The sequence below is a fragment of the Typopeltis vanoorti genome, chromosome 24 (assembly GCF_054136105.1).
Source record: "Typopeltis vanoorti isolate ZY-2024b chromosome 24, IOZ_Tvanoo_1.0, whole genome shotgun sequence".
Classification (NCBI taxonomy): domain Eukaryota; kingdom Metazoa; phylum Arthropoda; class Arachnida; order Uropygi; family Thelyphonidae; genus Typopeltis; species Typopeltis vanoorti.
The window spans coordinates 40,316,423-40,340,751 of NC_143572.1; the positions used below are offsets into that span (position 1 = coordinate 40,316,423).

Sequence of the window (24,329 nt, forward strand, 5' to 3'; positions counted from 1 at the left end):
TTGTTATATTCCTAATGGTTTTTCAACTATTTGTCTTAAAGTGAAGATCTGATCCTGACAGTCTCTATTTAGCCTGAATCCAGCTTGTTCTTCACCAAGCTTTTCTCCCACAATTCTTCTCAACCGTTTCTCAAGTATACTTGCATAGATCTTGCCAGGAACACTCAGTAGGGAAAATACCTCTGTAATTCTCACATTCAGTTTTATTTCCCTTTTTATATATGGGTACAATTAGAACTCTACTCCAATCATCGGGAATTCGTTCCTCTGTCCAGGCTTTCTGAACTATGCAGTGCAGCCACTGTAAGACTTTTATACCACCATACTTCAGCATTTCTGGTCGAATATCATCTACTCCTGCTGCCTTTCCACATTTCAAGCCTTTGATGGCTTTTTCTACTTCAAGTATGGATATGTATTCCTGACTGTATGCCTGTGGAGTGTTTTTTACCTGAGCATCTGTTTATTTTAAAAAAAATTGTAAAATGAAATGAAGACTTTCAAATTCAACAGCAATCAAGGCTTTCATAATAGTATTATTAGGACATAACTGTGCTAAAACTCTGTTAAATAATTTCAGAATTCCATTCTAAATTTTGATTTTCATTCTGTTTTCTGCTATATATCTCACAGTATAAGAAAGATTATACCACTTCTTAATTTTTTAATATTGATAACCATCTGATTGCTGGTTAATAAATTACAAATTTTTAGCATAAAGTAGTGTTAAATCGCATTATTTCAGCAGATAGTATCTTATTTGATCTGCTGTATGTTATTATGCTGTGCAATTTTGTAGTTACATTTAGTTAACCTTTTTTCACGTAATGCTTGATCCGTGCAGTTAGTCTAGTGGCTTTGTGCTTTGCAACCATATGCCTGGGGAAGGAATGTCCTAGGTTCGATTCCTGTCAACGACGTGAGGAGCTCAAGGAACTTCCTCAGCCATAGCTAAGTTAGCCAGTCTTGTGCGTGGACAGCAGGGTTTTTTCAGCCAGTTTATCTGGTTTTTTTCATCCTGCAAGTAGGCAAACCATTCCGAGGACACACATGGATTACAGTCAGGAATACTGACCCAGCCATAGGTCTAATTCGTCAGCCTATGCCGGTTCAGGAGCCCGGATAAAATTTGGGAGGACTAGATGGTACCGTGAACTCCCATATAAATGGGGAATGCTGTATCAGCACACAGAATTTATTTTATGTAATGCTTGCCACCTGGTGTATATATTATCTCTTTATGAAAGCAAAGTTAATATTTTTGTGTGTGGGGAGGGGAAGTTATATGTAAAAACCTTATATATATATATTTAATTAGATAAATCTTTTTTAATGATATTAACTCACAACACCATATATGAACAAAGTAAATTAGGAAATTTATTAAGCTGATATTCTGCTGGATTCAAACCAACATTTTTGGTGTGCAGAAACCTTGTCACAGAACATAAGATGTTACAATGAAGTGACTGGTAGAAACAATTCAAAACTGTAATGGAGAAAGGACAACTAAATCTTAGCCTTTTTGGATAGGTGTTATATAGGTCATCATTAACTGTTAGACTAAAGCTAGTCTTAGAAGAATAGTGCCCAAATTTTTAGGTAAATTAATGTAGTTAGTACTCGCTGATATTAATAGAATGCTTTGCTGATTTGATGTGTGGTTTAAAAGTTAGTAAGGTTATTTTTTATTTAGTAATTTGGCTCTCTTTCAGATGCACTTCATAAATTGGAATTGTCACTGTTTGAATGGGAATGAAGAGAGGAAAATGTAATAACTTTAATACTTTACAGGGGTTGTAGCTATTGGTTCTAATGCTAGTTCCTCTTGCATGTTGGAATTATTCAAATTTACCATTCATGCTGATTTTTTACATGGAAGAGATACTACATGGGGTTGGTTAAGGGTCAAAGCTGTATAACTGAGAGTAGACCTCCACATAGCCTTTAAAGGAATGCAGAGAACCGACTAGGGCTTGTGACCTAATGTCCAATCCTCACCTTCTCGTGGGGCATCCTGTTGGGTATTTACCTGGATACTGAACGAACGAGGATGGGCTTGCAATTTGGGATTTAGCCGAATAAATTGTATTCTTATGGCATAAACCAATATACAAAATGATGGTACAACATGACAAAATTTCATGCCGGCTGGGGCGTTGCCCAGTTAAACAAGGCCCTGCGCCAGGGAACCAGGGCAATCAGCAAATAGTCAGTTACTGGAACAAATCTGAAAACACATCCCAACTCAACATCACCAGAGTTAAAGATCGGTACTATCAACATAAGAATCCTGAATGGCAAAGAAATGGATCTAGCTGGGGAATTAGATAAGTACCAGATCGACATAATAGGGCTGACTGAAACAAAAAAGACAAAAACTGGTGAGATCTTTCTGAGCAATAAATACAAAATGTTATATTCAGGAAATGACATTCAAGGAAAAGGAGTAGCCATAGTATTCAACACAAAATACGAGGCTAATCTTCTTGAATGGCAGGCACTGTCAAGTAGAGTGATGTGGGCTAATATCAGAATGGGGAATTGGACAATGAGACTTATTTGTGCCTATGGTTCCACAGAAAAGGTAGAAGTGGAGGAATTTCTTGAGGCTTTAGAGAAAGCAACTGACACAATGAAAAAGGGAAAGTTGGTCCTTTTGGGGATCTAAATAGCAGAGTAGAAAATGATTGTCAGATATACAAAAATATTTTGGGAAAATTTGGAGAAAAGAGCAAAGCTAATAATAATGGCAAATATCTGTTGGATTTTTGCTCAGGACATGGACTGGTTATTGCTAACACCATGTTCCAACATAAAAATGTGCACAAATTCACATGGAGAGAAGAAGCAAGGAATAAGAAAGGTCTCATTGACTATGTTATTGTTGATAGTGATGTTTTCTCCCTGGTGTACACTCTGTACACTCTGGTGTCCTGCAAGATCTGTGCAGGACACCAGAGTGTACACAGGATTTGAAATTGGAAGTGATCACTATTTAGTCTTTGAGTAGGATAAAATTGAATTTCATATTGAAAAGAATAACATGTAAGAAAGTTTTAAAGCGAATAAAAGTTGAGCAGCTCTCAGATGTGAACTGTAGATTAAATGTTGTAGACTAAAGGCTTGCCACTGAAACCTTGGAGATTCAGTGGCAAGCCTTGAAGAAAACCCTTATTGATTCAGCCAGAGAGGCATGTGGTGAGGTTGTCTGCAAGGATAGAAAAATTAGAACTCCATGGTGGATACAGGAAGTTAAAGAGGCAGTGAAGGAAAAGAAGAAAGCATATCAAAAGTTCCTGGCAAATAAGTCAGCTTTTGCTCTTAGAGAATACAGAGACAAATGTAAGAAAGCGAAACGCTGCGTGAAACTAACTAAACAAAAGTCATGGGAGCACTTTGGCAAGAACATAGAAAATAAATATCAAGAAGGTGGTAAGGTATTCTGGAGGTTGTTGAAGAAGCTTAGAAATGGAGGAAAGAGTACTGTAAAAGGAGTTAGAGATGATAAAGGTGATATGAAAACGGGAGAAAAAGACATCCTTGAAGTATGGAGTAATTACTTCGAAAAATTGCTAAATGAAACAAGCAGTGATAGCACAGTGGTAAAAAACACTCAACAGGCATAGTCGGGAATACATATCCATACTTGAAGTAGAAAAAGCCATCAAAGGCTTGAAATGTGGAAAAGCAGCAGGAGTAGATGATATTCGACCAGAAATGCTGAAGTGTTGTGATATAAAAGTCTTACAGTGGCTGCACTGCATAGTTCAGAAAGCCTGGATAGAGGGACGAATTCCAGATGATTGGAGTAGAGCTCTAATAGTACCCATATATAAAAAGGGAAATAAAACTGAATGTGAGAATTACAGAGGTATTTCCCTACTGAGTGTTCCTGGCAAGATCTATGCAAGTATACTTGAGAAACGGTTGAGAAGAATTGTGGGAGAAAAGCTTGGTGAAGAACAAGCTGGATTCAGGCCAAATAGAGGCTGTCAGGATCAGATCTTCACTTCACGACAAATAGTTGAGAAAGCATGGGAATATATCAAAGATCTGTATTTAAGTTTTGCCGATCTGGAAAAGGCATATGACAAGGTGCCAAGAGAGAAGCTATTCAATACGCTACAGTTATATGGTGTCAATGGGGCATTATATCAAGCAATACTTAGTCTTTATTTCAGTTGTAACTCAGCAGTTAGAATTGAAGGAAGTATAGGAAGATGGTTTAATGTTAAATCTGGTGTGAGACAAGGATTGTACATTATCCCCTCTGTTATTCATTGTCTATATGGATCATATTATGAAGGAAAGTGGTATTAAAGATGATATCAGAATTGGAGGTGTTAATGTCAACTCTTTGCTTTATGCAGACGATGTTATACTTCTAAATAAATCCGCTACAAATTTGCAAGAATTCCTCACTAAATTGAATAACTTTTGTAATAGAAATGGTATGAAGGTCAGCATTAAAATGACAAAGACAATGAAAATAGGTAGAATTGTTGAAAATGTCAACTGTGTTGTGAACAGGGAACCTGTGGAACAAGTAAAATATTTCATCTACTTAAGCACGATTTTTAGTGAAGATGGTAAATTAAATATGGAAATAGACAACAGAATCAACAAAGCTGGTATGGTAGGAAGTCAATTGAATAACTTCATATGGAATAAGAGAGAAATTAGTCGGAACACTAAATTATCTGTATACGAGACAGTGTTCAAACCAGTTTTAACTTATGGATCTGAGAGCTGGGTCAGAAGTAAAACACTTGACCAAAGACTAGAGACCGCAGATATGAGAGTCCTGAGAAAGATTAGAGGCGTGAACAGATGGCATCAATGGCAATATCATATTAAAAACGAGGATATTGGGAAAGAATTTGACATTGTCGGCATCCAGGAATGTGTTAGTAGAGCTAATCTCAGGTGGTATGGTCACTTAAACAGAATGGGCGAGTAAAGATTAGCTAAAGTTAGTAACGATATAAATTTTTCATGTAGTACTATCATATCCTGTACTCCCCTTGAGGGAGGGTACATGTCAGGAATTTGATGATGATGATGAGAAACTGCATAAGAAATCGGTGGGACTGTTATCCTCCTCCACAGTTAATAGTTAAGGCTGATATTAAAATGATACACATAAATGAAAAACAAATTCAAAACAAGAAATATTTTAGAACATATAGTTTCTTTCGGTATTTTATTTCTGTATTATTTGTTGAATTAGATTTTTAGTTTTTTTATAATATTTTTATTGTGTACAAAGTGAAGTATAATATTTTATATTATACTGATTGGTGTGTTCTCTAATTTTTGTTTATTTCTTAAAATGTTGATCATTTTTTCTTACTTAGATAATTTAGGAGAAAAGGATATTAATTTTTAGAAAACTGGCATAGGGTGGTTAAGAAGTTTGTTGATTTTCCCTTAACCAAATGGTTGGTAGGATAGCATTGCTACATTATTAGGGAATTATTATAGAACAAGATTGTTTCCTGTTGCTTTCCTTATTGACTAGTATTCTATGGGGCCAGTTTGCCTGTTTTGAGGGACACAAACCCAAGTTTCTGGGATAAAAATAATCTTCCAACTCCATATGAGACTAGCTAACTCACCTTTTGATTCTTTGCATCATAGATGGGATATGAACCCAAATCTTTACCAGATGACTCCATCAAAACCAACTGAGCTATAGAGGCTCTGATTAAGGCGTAAGGAGACCAAATTTAAGGATGTTTATTTTTAACCTTTCACTGTTTTCATGCTCACTTAAGACACTCATCCAGATGGGATATTTTTTATACCAAACTAATTTGGAAGATAAGCTGTTTTCAATTATATCATACCTGTATATCTTGGAACAGTATTATAGATGATAATTACAAACTTTCAAGATAATCAATTATTATTTACAAACACTGCACGGATTAATAAATTGTGACTCCAATTCATTTAACAAACACAGACCCCTGCATTTTCTCAATTACCATAAGGTGCTGGTGAAACCATTCATTGTGTTCATGACTAGTGCACCAAGATTGCAGAAAGTGAATCTTCGGTGATCTCTGGATCACCATCTTGTGGCACTTAAGTTTAGCTTTTGAAATTTTTGGAATCTTGCAAATAGGTACTGGAATGCGGATTAACTTTTGGACCTTCATTCCAGTATGTCTAACAAAACTATTTAATTTCTTCTGTTCAGCCAGATGATGAGATTTATTGAAGCAACCTTCATAAATGCTTTATTTAATGATGATGGCTTCCTGTTCACATTGGAAGCAGAAAGCTTATCGTAGTGCTCCACAACCTGCATGGTGTCTTGCAGTGATGGATGAGCAAGTGCTGGTAGAAGAGTGAGGTAGTAGTTTGGATAAGATATCAAATGCTTGTTTGTTTGTTTTTTTAATGAAAATCCAGATATGTTAAACAGAAGTAATCTATTACACAAAGAGGATTCTCTTCAAATCAGTAGCACCATGTCATAGGCTAGCATTTTCCTTAGTCATATTAACTTTACAAGCTATGTAGCAATAGTGAGGAGCCCACTTTTAATGTTGGTCCCATACTTGATACACAGAAATGAATGTATGTAGTCCCTATAATGATAGTGATATTGTGCTGCTGCTTAACACTTGCAAACAAATCATATGCATGTAAAAGCAGTCCATGCCTTTTACAACCTCTGACTTTTAAATGCCAATAATAATACCTTAAAGAAATGAGATTCAAAGATGTCTGAGTATACAAGTGAGAACTAGACTGAGTTCTGTGTTACAGTATTCCTTGATGTAAGACAGTGTTAGTTAAGACAGGCTTGGATTTGTTTGAATCATGCTTCTATTCATTTTTAAATTGTTGCTTCACTTGCTTTCATCTACAAAAAAGAAATTAGCGAAATTTTTTTAAAAATTCTAGTATCATCACTGACTTTGTAATAAACAATCCAGAATAACCTATAAAAAGTATACAAATCTGTAAAATGAAAAATAATAAAATTCTTGTGTGATGGAATTTTTTTGGATTGCAGATTTGAATTCAGCATATCAAAACACATTACAATCCTCAAAAATTAATCCCCCCCCTTTTCCCCTTCCAAAAAAAGGTATTAATTTGTTGAGCAGTATAATCTGCAAACAGTTAAATGTTTGGAAGCACTGGTAGTGTGACTCATCCATATTATTTGAAACAATGTTCATTATTCTAGAGGGACTTTCAGGTTTATGTACAGTTTCGGAATTGTTCTTACTCTGAAGTGCTAAGCAACAAAAATGATATTCTTCTGTTAAGGGTTTTTAAACGAAGCGTATGTTTCCAAATGGCATCAAATCATTGTAAAAAATGATTCTTTGTTTCTGATGCCTTGCAATGTTTATTAAAACATTATAGTCATCAAATTTATGAGTTATCATCATCATCATCATATGTAAATTGCCCAGTTCTATCTTTTTACCATTCACATCGGATTATTAGTCTTGTTACATTATAGTCGGCTTAGTTGGGCCAAGTGGTTAGCGTATACGCTCTCCAGCCAAAAGGTCGCAGGTTTGAATCCCACCATGGGCATGGATGTTTGTGCTGTGAACTAGTGGTGGCGGTGGCTGACGGTAGATGGCGCTGGTGTAGGTGAAGAAGGTAGTTGCAGTTGGTGGAGACGGAGAGTTTTAGAGCAGGTGCCCCTCCCTCAATGAGTCCCTGGAGGTGTTACATAATAATAATAATTAGTACTTTGCAAGTTGGTAATTTTTTTGTTTTTTTATATCAGCTAAACACATGATAGGTTGCTGACCCTGTATCAGATGATTAAGGAGAAAGAAGCAACCTGTTGACTTGTTTCTTGAACAGCTGGAAGTTGTGGTGTGAAGGAAGGCTATTCCAAATAACAAAGATAGCTGGAATAAAAGAGGTTAAATGAATATGAAATTGGTTTGTTAGGTTTGAAGCTAGACAATAAATGAATACCAGCAACTGTTTATGTTCTTATGGGGGTTAAATGTTCATGCTCTTGTAGCTAAATCTCAGAGATATATATATAAAAAAATAAATAAAAATAAAGTTCCATCAAGTGTGCTGATTGCTTTGTTGAACACTTAAGCAAAAATTAACTTAGAAAACATTTGCAGGTTAAATTTAGTAATATAATTAAGAAAACAGTAATCTTGATTTTCTGGAAATCTGCTGGCAAAACTGGGAGGTTAGTTTTTTTTTTGTTTGTTTGTTTTTTATCATCATCAAAAAATAATGGGAATCACCTATTGTATAATAAGAATTTTTTTTTAAATAGAAAATAAATCCTTCCTTTAAAAAAATACAAATTATATTTGTTTTCAGAATCTGATTTCACATTGACATTAAATTTTATTTTATTAATTTCAACATTAGGGAACGCCACAGGTAAAAGAACATTTAGTTGATTCCAAAAAAGCCGTCGACAAACAACTTAAAATGGCTTGTGAAGAATTCATATCCAACAGTACTACCATGTTAGTTGGACCACTAATAGCATTTTTGAATGATGTAAGTAATTCTTCAGTAAAATACTATAATATCATGCTAAAGTAAGACAAAGTACATATACCATCCATTGAATTAGAAACCTTTATGCAGATGTATGTAAATGGCATTTACACAGCATATATGCAAAATACTTAGTCACATGCATCATCGTGTATTGTAAGCAACTGCTGGTCAGTAATAATTGCCAATAGTTGAAAGTTTATTTTCCACTTGGTTAGAGTATAATAAATTTAGTTTAATCCTTTATCCAAGTGTGAGCAAACAAAGTTTGCGCCTGAAAGTATCTGAAGATACTTTCAGGCGCAAACTTTGTTTGCTCACACTTGGATAAAGGATTAAACTAAATTTATTATAATTGCCAATAGTGTTGATCATAATGGGGAAAAATCAAAGGATCTTTTGTGGAGTTAAATAAAGGTCTTATTGTTGGTGCCTGTTTGGTTGGAGCCACAATTTTGAAAACAGTGGAGCTGACTGGTTTCTCAAAAGGTGAGATATATTTGGAACGAGATAGCCATCATCTGAGAAGGCTTATATTATTGGACAAACAGAATTTTTTATGTGCAGCAATTGACCAAAGCATTTAATGAAGGTTGTTTCCGACCTATATCTCACCGAATTATGCACAGGGAATTGAAGAGGATTGGTACTGACAGTTTGCATACCTATATACAAACCGATTTCTGCAAAGAATCAGAATTGTCTACAGTGATGTCAGGACACTGAAAGACTGGAAAAAAGTTATTTGGTCTGATCACGATACACCTTGTTCTGAACCAATGGTAGGCAGAGAGGTTGGGCAGGAGCCCCAAGAAGCACCCAGCTTGCCTTGTAAACACAACTCAAGGTTATAGAGGTAGTGTCATGGTGTAGGGCATGGTTTTTTGGTGCAGAATGGGTCCCTTGATATTGCTGGAAGGTGGAGTGTCCTCCAAGTAATATCTGAACATTGTTGCCATTCAAGTCCATCCTGCATTGTTGACTTTTTATCCAGCAGGTGGTATAGTAGCTGTTTCATGTACAACAGTGCTACTGTCCATTGCACAAGTAATTTTCAGCAGTGGTTCAGTGAGCATGACAGAAACTTCTACTATCTTCCCTGGCCTCTACAAAGCTCAGAGTTGAACTCTGTTTGAGAATGTATGGGACATGTTAGAAAAACAATCTAGGGACAAAGTACTTTTCTATCAAATCTAAGCCAGTTAGACTATCTGGTGAATGCCTGGTATGTTGTAGATGCAATCCAACACCTTCCAAACCACATATGCGCTGTAATTTGGGTTAAAAGAGGTCCAACACAGTATTAAATAAAAGTCTCTAATTCAGTGGCCACTATGTGTATTCATTACAGAGCTTTGATCTGAAGCTTTTTTTTTTACAGACTTAGAAGAAAGTGGAGAGATGTTATTAGAAACCAGTTTGCTAGAACAGTACTTTAAAAAAAAAAATAGCATGCGAACAGAAACATCTTTTAGAAAGTGATTGGAGTGAATCTGCAAGAGAGAAAGTAGGAAGGATAGGATCAAGTGTTGGTTTGTTATTATACCTTTTAGGAGAGTCAAATTTTGAAATGTTCAGTATGATAAGTCAGATTTCTCAACTCTACTCTAAATATAAAATTCTGTGAGAAAAATTGCTTTGTGCTGGCAAATTGAAGTATGAAAACTAGTTACTCTTTTAAAAGCCATAACAAACCATTCTAAAAAAAAAAAAAAAAAAGCATTTTCTTGAACAAGAAATGCCCATTTAATTTCTGATTCTTCAGATTGTTGTGCAAGGATGTAATAAGAAACTAATGTTTTAAGTGTCTGTGGAACATTGTAGCTTTGATATTTGCATTCCATTTATGGATGCAAGATACCTATAGCCTCTTAGTTTATCATTTTGTTTCTTGTTGTGCAGTCTTTTATGTCACAATATTTATTCACCTGGCAACAGAAGAATAACAACTGAGAGAAAAAAAACAGAAAGGAAGAGGATGGAAAATTTAAACATCATGGACTAACATGGAGTCTGGATTTCTGTAAATTTTAAGTAGGGAATAAAATGGAAATTTTATTAAGTACAGAGACAGACTTGCTGATAAAAGCAGTTGACGTCCTTCGTGAATGTAGTGTTTCTGGTTATGAGTATTCTCTCTACTACTGGTGGGCAAGACTACTTTTGACTACTTTTTTATTTCTTCAGTTAAATTCTCTTTCTCTTCTTGAAAAAAGAATCGATGACTAAGAACAAACTCTATGCTGATAATTCAGTATACAGAGATTGATATAATAATATGCTTTATATACTTAATCTACCATTAGAGAACAGACAGTTGTGGATGATTAAATTTTTCTTGAAATTTTGTGATGGATTAGCATGATGTTATTCTTGGTCTATGTTTTCTTCATTATATGAGTTTAATTATTAAAATTTATTGAACTCAACATAGAGCTCGACAAATTTTAATATGAGAATGAAATAATTATGTACAGTTACACTGACTTGTTTATGTATGTTTACTAGTGATTTTGTATATAATTACAGTAAATAATATTTGATTGACTGAATTATTGAAAGAAAATGGCATTAAACCTGATAATAGAATCAGAGATGATGTCATTCTCCTAAATACATTCAGGCAAGTCTCTAGAATGCTTTACCTAACTAAATTCAAATGTGAAAATAGACAAAGGATGAAAAACGTGATTTGCATTCTTAGTGGAGAACCTATAAAACAAGCAAAATATTTTGGCTATTTACATACGATATTTAGTGCAGATCTAAGTGACCATCACTTAGTGCTAAGTAGAATAAAAAATGAATATCACATTGAAAAGAGCAGTATATAAGAAAGTTTTAAAAATAATTAAAGTTGAGCAGCTTTTACAGGTAAATTGTAGACTCAGCTATATAAACATTATTGAATTAAAAATGAAGCAGTTTGAAAACAAGAATCAAATCTTGTCGTCTTGGTGCCAACTCTGAAGAAAACCTTGATTAATTTAGTTGTTAGGTATATGGCAAAGTTGTCTGCAAGGGTAGAAAAATAAAACACTGAGTTGGACACAAAATGTTAACATTTAACATTAAATGTTAAATTATCTTATAGCAAGAACTAAAACATATTAAATGGGACATCACAGGTTTAAATTAAGTTCGCAGGCAGGATGAACATTTAATAAAACTAAACAATGGAGACTACCTATACTATTATGGGAAAACTAAAGGACAATACAGAGTGGGATTTCTAATTAAGAAAACAATTACGCATCTTATAGAAGAATTTAATTATACAGATGAAAGAATAATTGAAATTACACTTAAAATAAACTCTAAACTTAAAATCAGGATCATCCAAATATATGCTCCCACCTCATCCCACACGGATGAAGAGATAGATGCATTTTATGACTCACTGCAGTACAGTAGATAAAAAAAGAAATAGCAATCAAAACTTTACTATAGTAATGGGCAATTTTAATGGTAATGTAGGTCATCCCATTCATCAAATAGATACAATAGGGCCATACATATATGGTACAAGCAGCAACTCAGGAATGGCTCTTACAGAATTCTCTATCAGTAATAAGCTTTGTTATGAATACATTTTTTAAGAAAGCCATCAAAAGAAAATTGACATGGAGAAGTCCAAAAGGAGAAATAAAAAATGAAATAAATTATATACTGTGTAATAATAAAGAAATAGTTCAAGATACTTCAGTACTAAGTTGTTTACTTCAGTAAACAACAAAAAGACCATAGACTTTCAGAGGAAACCCTACAACTACTAAAAGAGACGAAATATGAAACAAGACAAAAACTTAATTTCTAAAATAGAATATGCAGAACTATGCAAAACAATAAGGAAAAAGATGAGAAATGAAATAAGATCTTGTAACACTAAAAAAATAAAAGAAACAATTGAAAACAATAAAAATATGAAAATACTAAAAATATATTTATCGGTTGACAAAAGTCAAATAACTGCAATAAAAGATAAGAATGGAACTACCATAAGGAACCAAGAACAAATCCTATGCAGGCTAGAAGAATTTTATAAAGAACTCTGTAGTGATCCTTCAACAGATAAATCAAATATAAATAACTCTTCTCCATCGCATATGGAATTCATCCCCTCCATTCACTTCAGATGAAATAAACCAAGCATTAAAATAAATGGAAAATGTCCTGGTGAAGACCTAATTCACATAGAATTAATTAAATTTGGAGGAAACAATATAATTCACCACGTCACAAACTTACTAAATTTAAGCCTAGGAGAGGGGAAGATACTGGAAAATTGGAAAAATGCTACTCTGATACTGTTATTTAAAAAAGGGGGACAAAGAAGAAGTAAAGAACTATAGACCAATTAGTATTCTCTCTAAGCTGTACAAAATTCTCACAAAAGTAATAACAAACAGGTTAACACCTCTTCTAGACTCAAATCAACCAGTAGAACAAGCAGTATTCTGTAAAGGCTTCAACACAGCTGATCATATTCATGCAGTAAAACAAATAATAGAAAAAGCAGAGGAAAACCAATTGCCTCTCTGTTTAGCCTTCGTTGATTATGAAAAAGCATTTGATTCCATCAAAATTAACGCAATAATCAATGCACTCCAGAATCAGGGAGTTCCTGGAGAATATATGGACCTCCTCCAGGCAATATACCTCACTGCAATAGCAACAATCCAACTTCACATGAGTAACAATAAAATATCAGTTGAAAAAGGTGTCTGACAAGGAGACTCTATCACCCAAAATCTTTACAGCAGTCCTTCAAGAAATATTTAATAATATAAACTGGGCAAACCTTGGTATAAAAATTAATAATAGAAAACAATTTTTTGGAAAGAGTCTCTTCATATACATACTTAGGTCATCTCATTGACCTAAACTGTGGACTCCAAAAGGAAATAAATAGGAGAGTTCAACTTGCCTGGAGTGCATTCAGAAAATTGAAAAACATTTTTCAAAACGATGATATCATACTCTGTTTAAAAAGGAAGACATTTAACCACTATATACTTCCAATCATCAAATATGGTTGCGAAACTTGTTCGCTAACATCAACCTCTCCATTTTTCTTTAAATTAACAACTCAAAGAAAAATGGAGAGGTTGATGCTAGGCATCACATTAAAAGATGTGAAACACTTGGATAAGAAGCCAGACTCGCATCACTGACATCGTTCTTCACCACAAGCTACTAAAATGGAAATGGGATGGACATTTATCCAGAAGAGAAGATGGGCGATGGACCACCATACTTACGAACTGGATTCCTAAAGAAAGGAAACGAAGCTGAGGACGTTCTAAAAGAAGGTGGAGTGATGAACTGTCGGAGTTTATTGGGGGAAAGTTGGTCTACCTTGCCAAGAACAGAGAAAGGTGGAAAGAACTGGAGGAGGCCTTCATCCAGCAGTGGACAGAAAATGGCTGAAAAGAAGAAGAGAGAAATTAGCCAAAACACCAAACTAGCAGTATACAAGAAGATGTTCCAGTTTTAAGTTATGAATTTGAGGGATGGGTTAGAAATAAAACACTTGACCGAAGACTAGAGGCCATAGATATGAGAGTCCTGAGAAAGATTAGGGACATGAACAGATGGCATCAATGGCAGAATCATATTAAAAATGAATATATTCGAAAAGAACTTGAAATTGTTAGCATTCAAGAATGTGTGAGCAGTGCTAATCTAAGGTGGTATGGTCACTTAAACAGAATGGGAGAGGAAAGGTTAGAAAAACAGGTGGTTGATATGGAAGAACAAGGTCTAGGTGAATGATTCATTCAGAAGTGCCTTAGAAGCACAAAATATTAGATACAACAATATTGGAGTGCTGACAAGTAATAAGACTAATTTGGAGGAAAATTGTTGATAGGAGATTAATAATAATGTAAAGTTAATCATGGGGTGCTTAAGGGTCAAAGCTGTATAACTGAGAGGAGACCTCCACATAGCCTTTAAAGGAATGTGGAGAACCGACCAGGGCTTCTGACCTAATGTCACCTTCTCACCTTCTCGTGGTGCACCCTGTTGGGTATCTACTTTGATACTGAACGAACGAGGATGGGCTGGCAATTTGGGATTTAGCCGACCACATTGTATTCTTATTGGTTAAACCAAAATAAAAAATGATGGTACAACATGACAAAATTTCATGCCTGCTGGGGCGTCGCCCGGTTAAACAAGGCCCCCGTTGTTTTCGCCAGGGAACCAGGGGCGAACAGCGAAAAGTCAGCTACTGGAACAAATCTGAAAACAAACCCCAACTCAACATCACCAGAGTTAAAGATCGGTACTATCAATGTAAGAAGCCTGAATGGCAAAGAAATGGAGCTAGCTGAGGAATTAGATAAGTACCAGATCGACATAATAGGGGTGACTGAAACAAAAAAGACCAAAACTGGTGAGATCTTTCTGAGCAATAAATACAAAATGTTATATTCAGGCAATGACAATCAAGGAAAAGAAGGAGTAGCTATAGTATTCAACACAAAATACGAGGCTAATCTTCTTGAATGGCAGGCAGTCTCAAGTAGAGTAATGTGGGCAAATATGAGAATGGGGAACTGGACAATGAGACTTATTTGTGCCTATGGTCCCACAGAAGGTTCTACTAAGGTAGAAGTGTAGGAATTTTTTGACGCTCTAGAAAAAGCAACTGACACAATGAAAAAGGAAAAGTTGGTCCTTGTTGGGGATCTAAATAGCAGAGTAGGAAATGATTGCGAGACATACAAAAATATTTTGGGAAAATTTGGAGAAAAGAGCAAAGCTAATAATAATGGCAAATATCTGTTGGATTTCTGCTCAGGACATGGACTGGTTATTACTAACACCATGTTCCAACATAAAAATGTGCACATATTCACATGGAGAGAAGAGGCTAGGAATAAGAAAAGTCTCATTGACTATGTTATTGTTGATAGTGATGTTTTCTCCCTGGTGCAGGACACCAGAGTGTACAGAGGATTTGAAATTGGAAGTGATCACTATTTAGTCTTGAGCAGGATAAAATTGAATTTCATATTGAAAAGAATAGCATGTAAGAAAGTTTTAAAGCGAATAAAAGTTGAGCAGCTCTCAGATGTGAACTGTAGACTAAAATACAGAAACATTATTGAAATGAAAATGAAAGAGAACGGGAATCAAACCTTGGAGATTCAGTGGCAAACTCTGAAGAAAACATTGATTTATTCTGCCAGAGAGGCATGTGGTGAGGTTGTGTGCAAGGATAAAAAAATCAGAACTCCCTGGTGGACACAGGAAGTTAAAGAGGCAGTGAAGGAAAAGAAGAAAGCATATCAAAAGTTCCTGGCAAATAAGTCAGCTTTTACTCTTACAGAATACAGAGACAAATGTAAGAAAGCTAAACAGTGTGTAAAACTAGCTAAACTAAAGTCATGGGAGGACTTTGGCAAGAATATAGAAAATAAATATCAAGAAGGTGGCAAAATATTCTGGAGGTTATTGAAGAAGCTTAGGAATGGAGGAAAGAGTGCTGTAAAAGGAGTTAGAGATGATAAAGGTGACATGAAAACAGGAGAAAAAGATATCCTTGAAGTATGGAGTAATTATTTTGAAAAACTGCTAAATGAAACAAGCAGTGATGACAGCACAGTGATAAAAAACACTGACCAGGCATGCAGTCAGGAATACATATCCATACTTGAAGTAGAAAAAGCCATCAAAGGCTTGAAATGTGGAAAGGCAGCAGGAGTAGATGATATTCGACCAGAAATGCTGAAGTATGGTGGTATAAAAGTCTTACAGTGGCTGCACTGCATAGTTCAGAAAGCCTGGACAGAGGGACGAATTCCCGATGATTGGAGTAGAGCTCTCATAGTACCCATATATAAAAAGGGAAATAAAACTGAATGTGAGAATTACAGAGGTATTTCCCTACTGAGCGTTCCTGGCAAGATCTATGCCAGTATACTTGAGAAATGGTTGAGAAGAATTGTGGAAGAAAAGCTTGGTGAAGAACAAGCTGGATTCAGGCCAAATAGAGGCTGTCAGGATCAGATCTTCACTTTACGACAAATAGTCGAGAAAGCATGGGAATATAACAAAGATCTGTATTTAAGTTTTGTCGATTTGGAAAAGGCATATGGCAAGGTGCCAAGAGAGAAGCTATTCAATACGCTGCAGTTATATGGTGTCAATGGGGCATTATATCAAGCAATACTTAGTCTTTATTTGAGTTGTAAGTCAGCAGTTAGAATTGAAGGAAGTACAGGAAGATGGTTTAATGTTAAATCTGGTGTGAGACAAGGATGTACATTATCCCCTCTGTTATTCATTATCTATATGGATCACATCATGAAGGAAAGTGGTATTAAACCTGATATCAAAATTGGAGATGTTAATGTCAGCTCTTTGCTTTATGCGGATGATGTTATATTTCTAAATAAATCCGCTACAAGTCTGCAAGATTCTCTGACTAAATTGAATAGCTGTTGTAATAGATATGGTATGAAGGTCAGCAATAAAAAGACAAAGACAATGAAAATAGGCAGAATCATTGAAAATGTCAACTGTGTTGTGAATGGAGAACCTGTGGAACAAGTAAAACATTTCAGCTACTTAGGCACAATTTTTACCGAAGATGGTAAATTAAATATAGAAATAGACAACAGAATCAGCAAAGCTGGTATGGTGGGAAGTCGATTGAATAAATTCATATGGAATAAGAGAGAAATTAGTCGGAACACTAAATTATCTGTATACGAGACAGTGTTCAAACCAGTTTTAACTTATGGATCTGAGAGCTGGGTCAGAAGTAAAACACTTGACCAAAGACTAGAGACCGCAGATATGAGAGTCCTGAGAAAGATTATAGGCGTGAACAGATGGCATCAATGGCAATATCATATTAAAAATGAGGATATTAGGAAAGAACTTGACATTGTCAGCATCCAGGAATGCATTAGCAGAGCTAATCTCAGGTGGTATGGTCACTTAAATAGAATGGGAGAGGAAAGATTAGCAAAACAAGTGTTCTCTGCCAGGTTGGCAGGAAAACGACCCAGAGGAAGACCAAGATATAGGTGGATTGATATGGTACAAAGTGCCTTAGATGATAGAAATATAAGATCTGATAATGTTGGAGTCTTGACAAGTAACAGACTGATTTGGAGGAAAATTGTAGATAGGAAGTTAGTAATGATGTAATTTTTTCATATAGTACTGTCATATCCTGTACACCCCTTGAGGGTACATGGCAGGAATTTGATGATGATGATGATGAAGTTAATCATGTAGTTCTGTCATAGTAGCCTTGAACACCTCTTGAGGGTACACATCGGAAAATTGATGATCATGATAAAATTCCTGATATGTACTGTCAGTATTCCAATATTGTCAGATCTTATATTTCTGTTCTATCTATCTAGATTTTGGTCTTCCTCGTGATCTTTTTCTGCCATCCTAGCATCCAACGCCTCTTTCACTAACCACTTCTCCCCTATTTCATTTAAGTAACCATATTACTTAGATTAGCTCTGCTCACATTTTCCTGATGCTAACGATATCAATTTCCTTCTTAATATCCTCATTTTTAATATGATGCTATCATTGCTAACATCTGTTTGTTCCACTAACTTTTCTCTGAACTCTCGTATCTGCAGTTTCTAGTCTTTGATCATGTTTTATTCAAACCTAGCTCACGGATCTATAAATTAAAAATTGGTTTGAACAGTTTTGTGGATAGCTACATTTTTGACGAATTTCTCTTATTCCATTTTTGACTGACCTTCCACCATACCAGTTTTGCTTATTCTGTTTGATGATTTCTATATTTAATTTATATTTAGCACTACTCACACATTCTTGAAATAGTTTCACTGAAATTGTGCCTGGGTAGCTGAAATGTTCTACTTTTCTACAGGTTTCCCCCATTCCAGGTGCAGATAATATTTTCAGTGCTCTTACCTGTTTCATAGCCTTTGTCTAATTATTGCTGATTTATACTGAACTTATTTAAAAGTATATAACTCACATGCATAAAGTAAAGATACGAGATTGGCATCTCGAGGCCCATTGCCACGCCACTTTTCTTCATAAGGTGATCCATATAGATTATGAATAACAGTGGAGATATTTGTCCTAGTCTTCCACCTGATTTTTCTGTACCTCCTTCAGTTTTGATTACTAGCTTCTCAGATACAGACTGTGTATTGCTCTATATAATAGCCTGTTTACACCATATAATTTTAGAGTTTTTAACACCTTTTCTCTTGGTACAGTATCTTGTTCACTTCCCTTTTACAGATTTACAAAACTTACGTACAGATCCCACATTTTCTGTACTATTTATCTGAAAGTGAAAATCTGATTATGACAACTCCTATTTTTCCTGAACCCATCCTGTTCCTCGTCAGGTTTCTCTTCCAGAATATTTCTTAGCCTCTTCCCAAGTATGCATAAATCATACTTGAAACACTCAGTAGGGAAATTCCTATATAATTTTTTACATTGTTTTATTTCTTTTATAGATGAGTACTATGAGAGTGGATTCCATTCATCTGATCAGGTCTTCTGAATTATGCAGTGCAACCAATGTGAACCTTTTCTTCTTTTTAGCAAGGATTAGGCACTTGTCTTTCCATCTTGAAAGTGGGCTTTCTCTCTTTTTTTTTTTTTCTCATTGATCTATATTTAGCCAATATCTCTCCATCTGTATAAATGCTCTTTTCATTTCCCTCTATTTGCTTAGCCCTTTTCTAATGTCTTCATTTTTTATACAGTCTAATTTTGTGCATCCTTTAATTGTTCACAAAACTCTAATTTCTGCTACAGCATGGGAGTGGCAATTACTTTAGAAATGTAAACTTGTTTAAAAAAAAAAAATCCAGGGTCCTTTATAATTGTTTTACAGAATTTCTGAAAGGTATTTCTTTATTTTGATCTAGCCATTTCCCATTGGAGATGGTTTGACCAAACTTTTGCTCTAACTTAACTAAGATTGGAGGATGAAAGATATACAGGTGAGAAGACTAATACATCGGGTCCCAAGTCCTCAGCCATGGGGAGACTGGCTAAGAAGCAAGTCATCTTCTGTTATTTTATGTTATTTGACTATTTTTTTTAATCTAATTTGATTTAAATGCCATGATTTATTTATTTATTTATATTTATGTTATTTTATCATTATTATTATTATTTTGGTGAAATCTTTAAATTGTACTGCTGGCTTAATTTATTTACATAAATTAATTTTTGTAGATCATCTTCATTATCTTGTAATGTAATCTGATCAGCATTTTATTTATACCAGTTCTTCTAGTTGACTGGATACCTTGTTTTATTGTTATTTTCTATATTTTTTTTTAAGTTGATCAATATGTATTGAATAGAGTTGGAAATAAACTGTATCCTTTTCTTATGCCTTGATTAATTTCAATCTCATCTGTTATTTATTACCTAATGTAACTTTCTGTCTTTATATAACTTGTACTAAACGTAATGGATGTTCTTGTAAAACTTGTATAAAACTTTTACATAGGCAGTTCTCGCTTTACGAGTTCCTGTATCCTATTTATTTCAAACATCTACAGAAAATCAAAAATATGAACATTAATTGAATTAAATATGGCATTTCAAATCATTTACATTGCTATACATACTACTCTGTGATGTATGTTCATTGGATGGTTGTTCATTGCATCTCACTGACACACATCACATAAAGCAGTTGCCATGCTGACCTTAAAAAGAGTGGTTGTGTTGCTCTTCATTTTTGCTGTCTTGTCTTATTTCACATTTATCCATCTTATTAATACTATACAGTAAACCAAAATGAATTAATGGTATAGAAGTGAGGTTAATAAAAAGAAACAGCAAAGATGAACCAGGGGAGCTTAAGGATCATAGCTGTATAACTGAGAGGAGACCTCCACATAGCCTTTAAAGGAATGCAGAGAACTGACCAGGGCTTCTGACCTAATGTCCATTCCTCACCTTTTCATGGGGCACCCTGTTAGGTATCTACCTGGATACTGAACGAACAAGGATGGACTGGAAATTTGGGATTTAGCCAACAAATTGTATTCTTATTGGCTTAAACCAAAATACAAAAGGATGGTACAACACGACAAAATTTCATGCCTGCTGGGGCGTGGCCTGGTTAAACAAGGCCCCCCGTTGTTTCACCAGGGAACCAGGGCAAACAGCGAAAACTCAGCTACTGGAACAAATCCTGAAACGCACCCCAACTGAACATCACCAGAGTTAAAGATCGGTACTATCAACATAAGAAGCCTGAATGGCAAAGAAATGGAGCTAGCTGAAGAATTAGATAAGTACCAGATCGACATAAAAGGGGGTGACTGAAACAAAAAAGACAAAAACTGGTGAGATCTTTCTGAGCAATAAATACAAAATGTTATACTCAAGAAATGACAATCAAGGAAAAGAAGGAGTAGTCATAGTGTTCAATACAAAATACGAGGCTAATATTCTTGATGGCAGGCAGTCTCAAGTAGAGTCATGTGGGCAAATATCAGAATGGGGAATTGGACAATGAGACTTATTTGTGCCTATGATCCCACAGAAGGTTCTACTAAGGTAGAAGTGGAGGAATTTCTTGGGGCTTTAGAGAAAGCAGCTGACACAATGAAAAAGGGAAAAGTTGGTCGTTGTTAGTGATCTAAATAGGAGAATAGGAAATGATTGTCAACATATATACAAAAATATTTTGGGAAATTTTGGAAGAAAGAGCAAAGCTAATAATAATGGCAAATACCTGTTGGATTTCTGCTCAGGACATGGACTGTTACTGCTAATAATGTTCCAGCATAAGAGTGTGCACAGGTTCACATGGAGAGAAGAGGCAAGGAATAAGAAAAGGCTCACTGACTGTGTTATTGTTGATAGTGATGTTTTCTCACTGGTGCAGAGGATTTGAAATTGGAAGTGATTATCATTTAGTCTTCAGCAGGATAAAATTGAATTTCATGTTGAAAAGAATAACATAAGTTTTAAAACAAAAAAGTTGAGCAGCTCTTATATGTGAACTATAGACTAAAATACACAAACATTATTAAAAAAAAATGAAAGTCTGAGAATAAGAACCTTGGAGGTTCAGTGGCCAATCCTGAAGAAAACATTGAAAACAGCCAAAGAGCATCTGGTGAGTTGTCTGCAAGAATGAAAAAATCAGAGCTCCATGCTGGACATAGGAAGTTGGGGGGGTGGGGGGTTCCATATCGGTGGTTCCTGGCAAATAAGTCGGCTTTTGCTCTTTTAGAGAATGCAGAGACAAATGTGGGAGGGCTGAGGACTGCGTAGAACTAGCTAAGCAGGGTTCATGGGGGAACTTTGGTAAGAACATGGAGAATAAATATCAGGAAGGTGGCATAATGTTCTGGAGGCTGTTGAAAGGACTCAGAAACGGAGGAAAGTGTGCTGTAAAAGGAATTAGAGATGATAAAGGTTAAATGAAAACTGTTGAAAAAGGTATCCTTGATGTATGGAGTAATTACTTTGAGAAATTGCTAAATGAAACAATCAGTAACAGCACAGCATGCAATCAGGAATACGTATGGATACTTGAAGTGGAAAAGGGCCTGAAATGTGGAAGGGCAGCTGGAGTGGATGATGTTCACCCAGAAATGCTCAAGTATGGAGGTGTAAAAGTCTTGCAGTGGCTGCATTTCATGGTTCACAGCCTAGACAGGGGGACGAGTTCTGGATGATTGGAGTAGAGCTCTCATAGTACCCATATATAAAAAGGGAAATAAAACTGAATGAGAATTGCAGAGGTGTTTTCCTGGTAGGATTTATGCCGGTATGCTTGGCAAGTGGTCGGGGGGGGGGGGGGGTTGTGGAGGGAAGGCTTAGTGAGGAACAGCCTGGATTTGGGCCAGTTAGAAGCTGTTAGGATAAGAATTTCACTTTGCAACAAATAGTTGAGAAATCATGGGAATGTGACAAGGATCTGTGTTTAAGTTTTGTAGATCTGGAAAAGGCATATGACAAGATGCCAGGAGAAAAGCGGTTCAAAGCCTTGATGTTTTAGTGTCTGGCAGTACTTATTCTTTGAGTTGTAAGATGGTTTAATTTTAAATATGGTGTCAGACAAGGATGTTCATTGTCCCATCTGTTATTCATTATCTATATGGATCACATCATGAAGGAAAGTGGTATTAAACCTGATATCGGAATTGGAGATATTAATCTCAGTTCTTTGCTTTATGCAAATGATGTTGTACTTCTGAATAAATCCAGTACAAATCTGCAAGATTCCCTGACTAAATTGAATAACTGTTGTAATGGATTTGGTGTGAAGGTCAGCAATCGCAAGACAAAGACTGTGAAAATAGGCAGAGGCATTGAAAGTATCAACTGCATCATGAATGGAGAACCTATAGAACAAGTAAAACATTTCAGTTACCTTGGCACAATTTTTGGTGAAGATGGTTAATTAAATGTGGAAATAGACAGTGGAATCAACAAAGTTGGTATGGTAGGGGTCAACTGAATGAATTTACATGGAATGGGAGAGAAATTGGTCAAAACACTGAATTGGCTATGTATAGGACAGTGTTCAAACCAATTTTGACTTATGGATCTCAGAGCTGGGTTGGAAATGATACACTTGACTGGGAACTAGAGACCACAGATATGAGAGTCCTGAGAAATATTAGGGTCATGAACAGATGGCATCAATGGCAATACCATATTAGGGACAAGGGTGTTATTAAGGGGCTTGATATTGTTAGCATCCAGGAGTGTTTTGTCAGAGCTGATCTCAGGTGATATGGTCACTTAAACAGAATGGGAGAGGAAAGATTAGCAAAATAAGTGTTCTCTGTCAGGTTGGCAGGAGGAAGACCAAGATATAAGTGGATTGATACAGTAAAAGGTGCCTTGGAAGACAGAAATATAAGATCTGATAATGTTGGAGTCTTGACAGATAACAGAGTGATTTGGAGGAAAATTGTTGATAGGAAGTTAGTAATGATGTAAGTTCTTCATGTAGTATTATCATATCCTGTACATCCCTTGAGGATAGATGTTAGAATTTGATGATAATGAAGAATTAACACTCTTTAACATTTATATATGACATAAATGACTTCTTTATTATTATAATTCGCTTGATTTTAAAGTTTTTCTTTTATTTAGATAGATAAATCATTGTTTAAGCATAAGTTATCATTTTGTTAATCATTTAACATTACTATTGTCTTTTTTGTTGGAACATAACACCTGTTTTTAACATTAAGTCTCTGGGAAATAAATTCCTGCTTCAACTCGTATATTTGGGAACTACCTGTGCTTCCATATTTTAACATTTCTGGTTGAGTATCATTTCCTCTGTGTTTCAACATTTCAGGTTTTTGATTGCTTTTTCTTCAAGATTTTATATGTATTCCTGATTGCATTCCTCTGGCATGTTTTCTGCCACTTCTTGTTTCATTTAGCAGTCTGAAAGTAATTACTCTAGACATCTAGAATATCTGTATCTTTAGGTTTCATATCGCCTCTATTTCTTTTACAGTGATCTATTATCCTGCTTTTTAAGGTGTTTCAACACCCTCCAGAATGTTTTGCCAGGTTCAGTGATTGATTTTTACTGAACTAATCACTGCTATCCTTTGCACATCTCATTCTACCAAAATGCATCATTTTAAATGTTATTCTGAGATAAATTTTTGTAGGTATTTTTAATAGAGAAGTCATGTTTCATTGAGATTTAGTCTGTAATTTGAAGAAAAAAGTAAGATGTTAAATGAATTATTTTCAAGAACTAGTAGACTGGAAAACTTTATTTAAACAGACTCGTGCTGTTATTCTTGACATTTCCAGAA

The 24,329-nt window shown here is 35.2% G+C and overlaps 1 protein-coding gene across 2 annotated transcripts in view; it reads left to right on the forward strand.

The window, feature by feature from the left end:
- The window catches only part of Cog3 (conserved oligomeric Golgi complex subunit 3), a 195,956-nt gene that overhangs the window by 144,350 nt on the left and 27,277 nt on the right, over positions 1-24,329 (forward strand). For both annotated transcript variants that reach the window (XM_090414006.1, XM_090414005.1), the window contains exon 17: positions 8,386-8,520. In XM_090414006.1, coding sequence (XP_090270132.1) covers positions 8,386-8,520 — 135 coding nt within the window. The remainder of the gene's footprint in view (positions 1-8,385; positions 8,521-24,329) is intronic.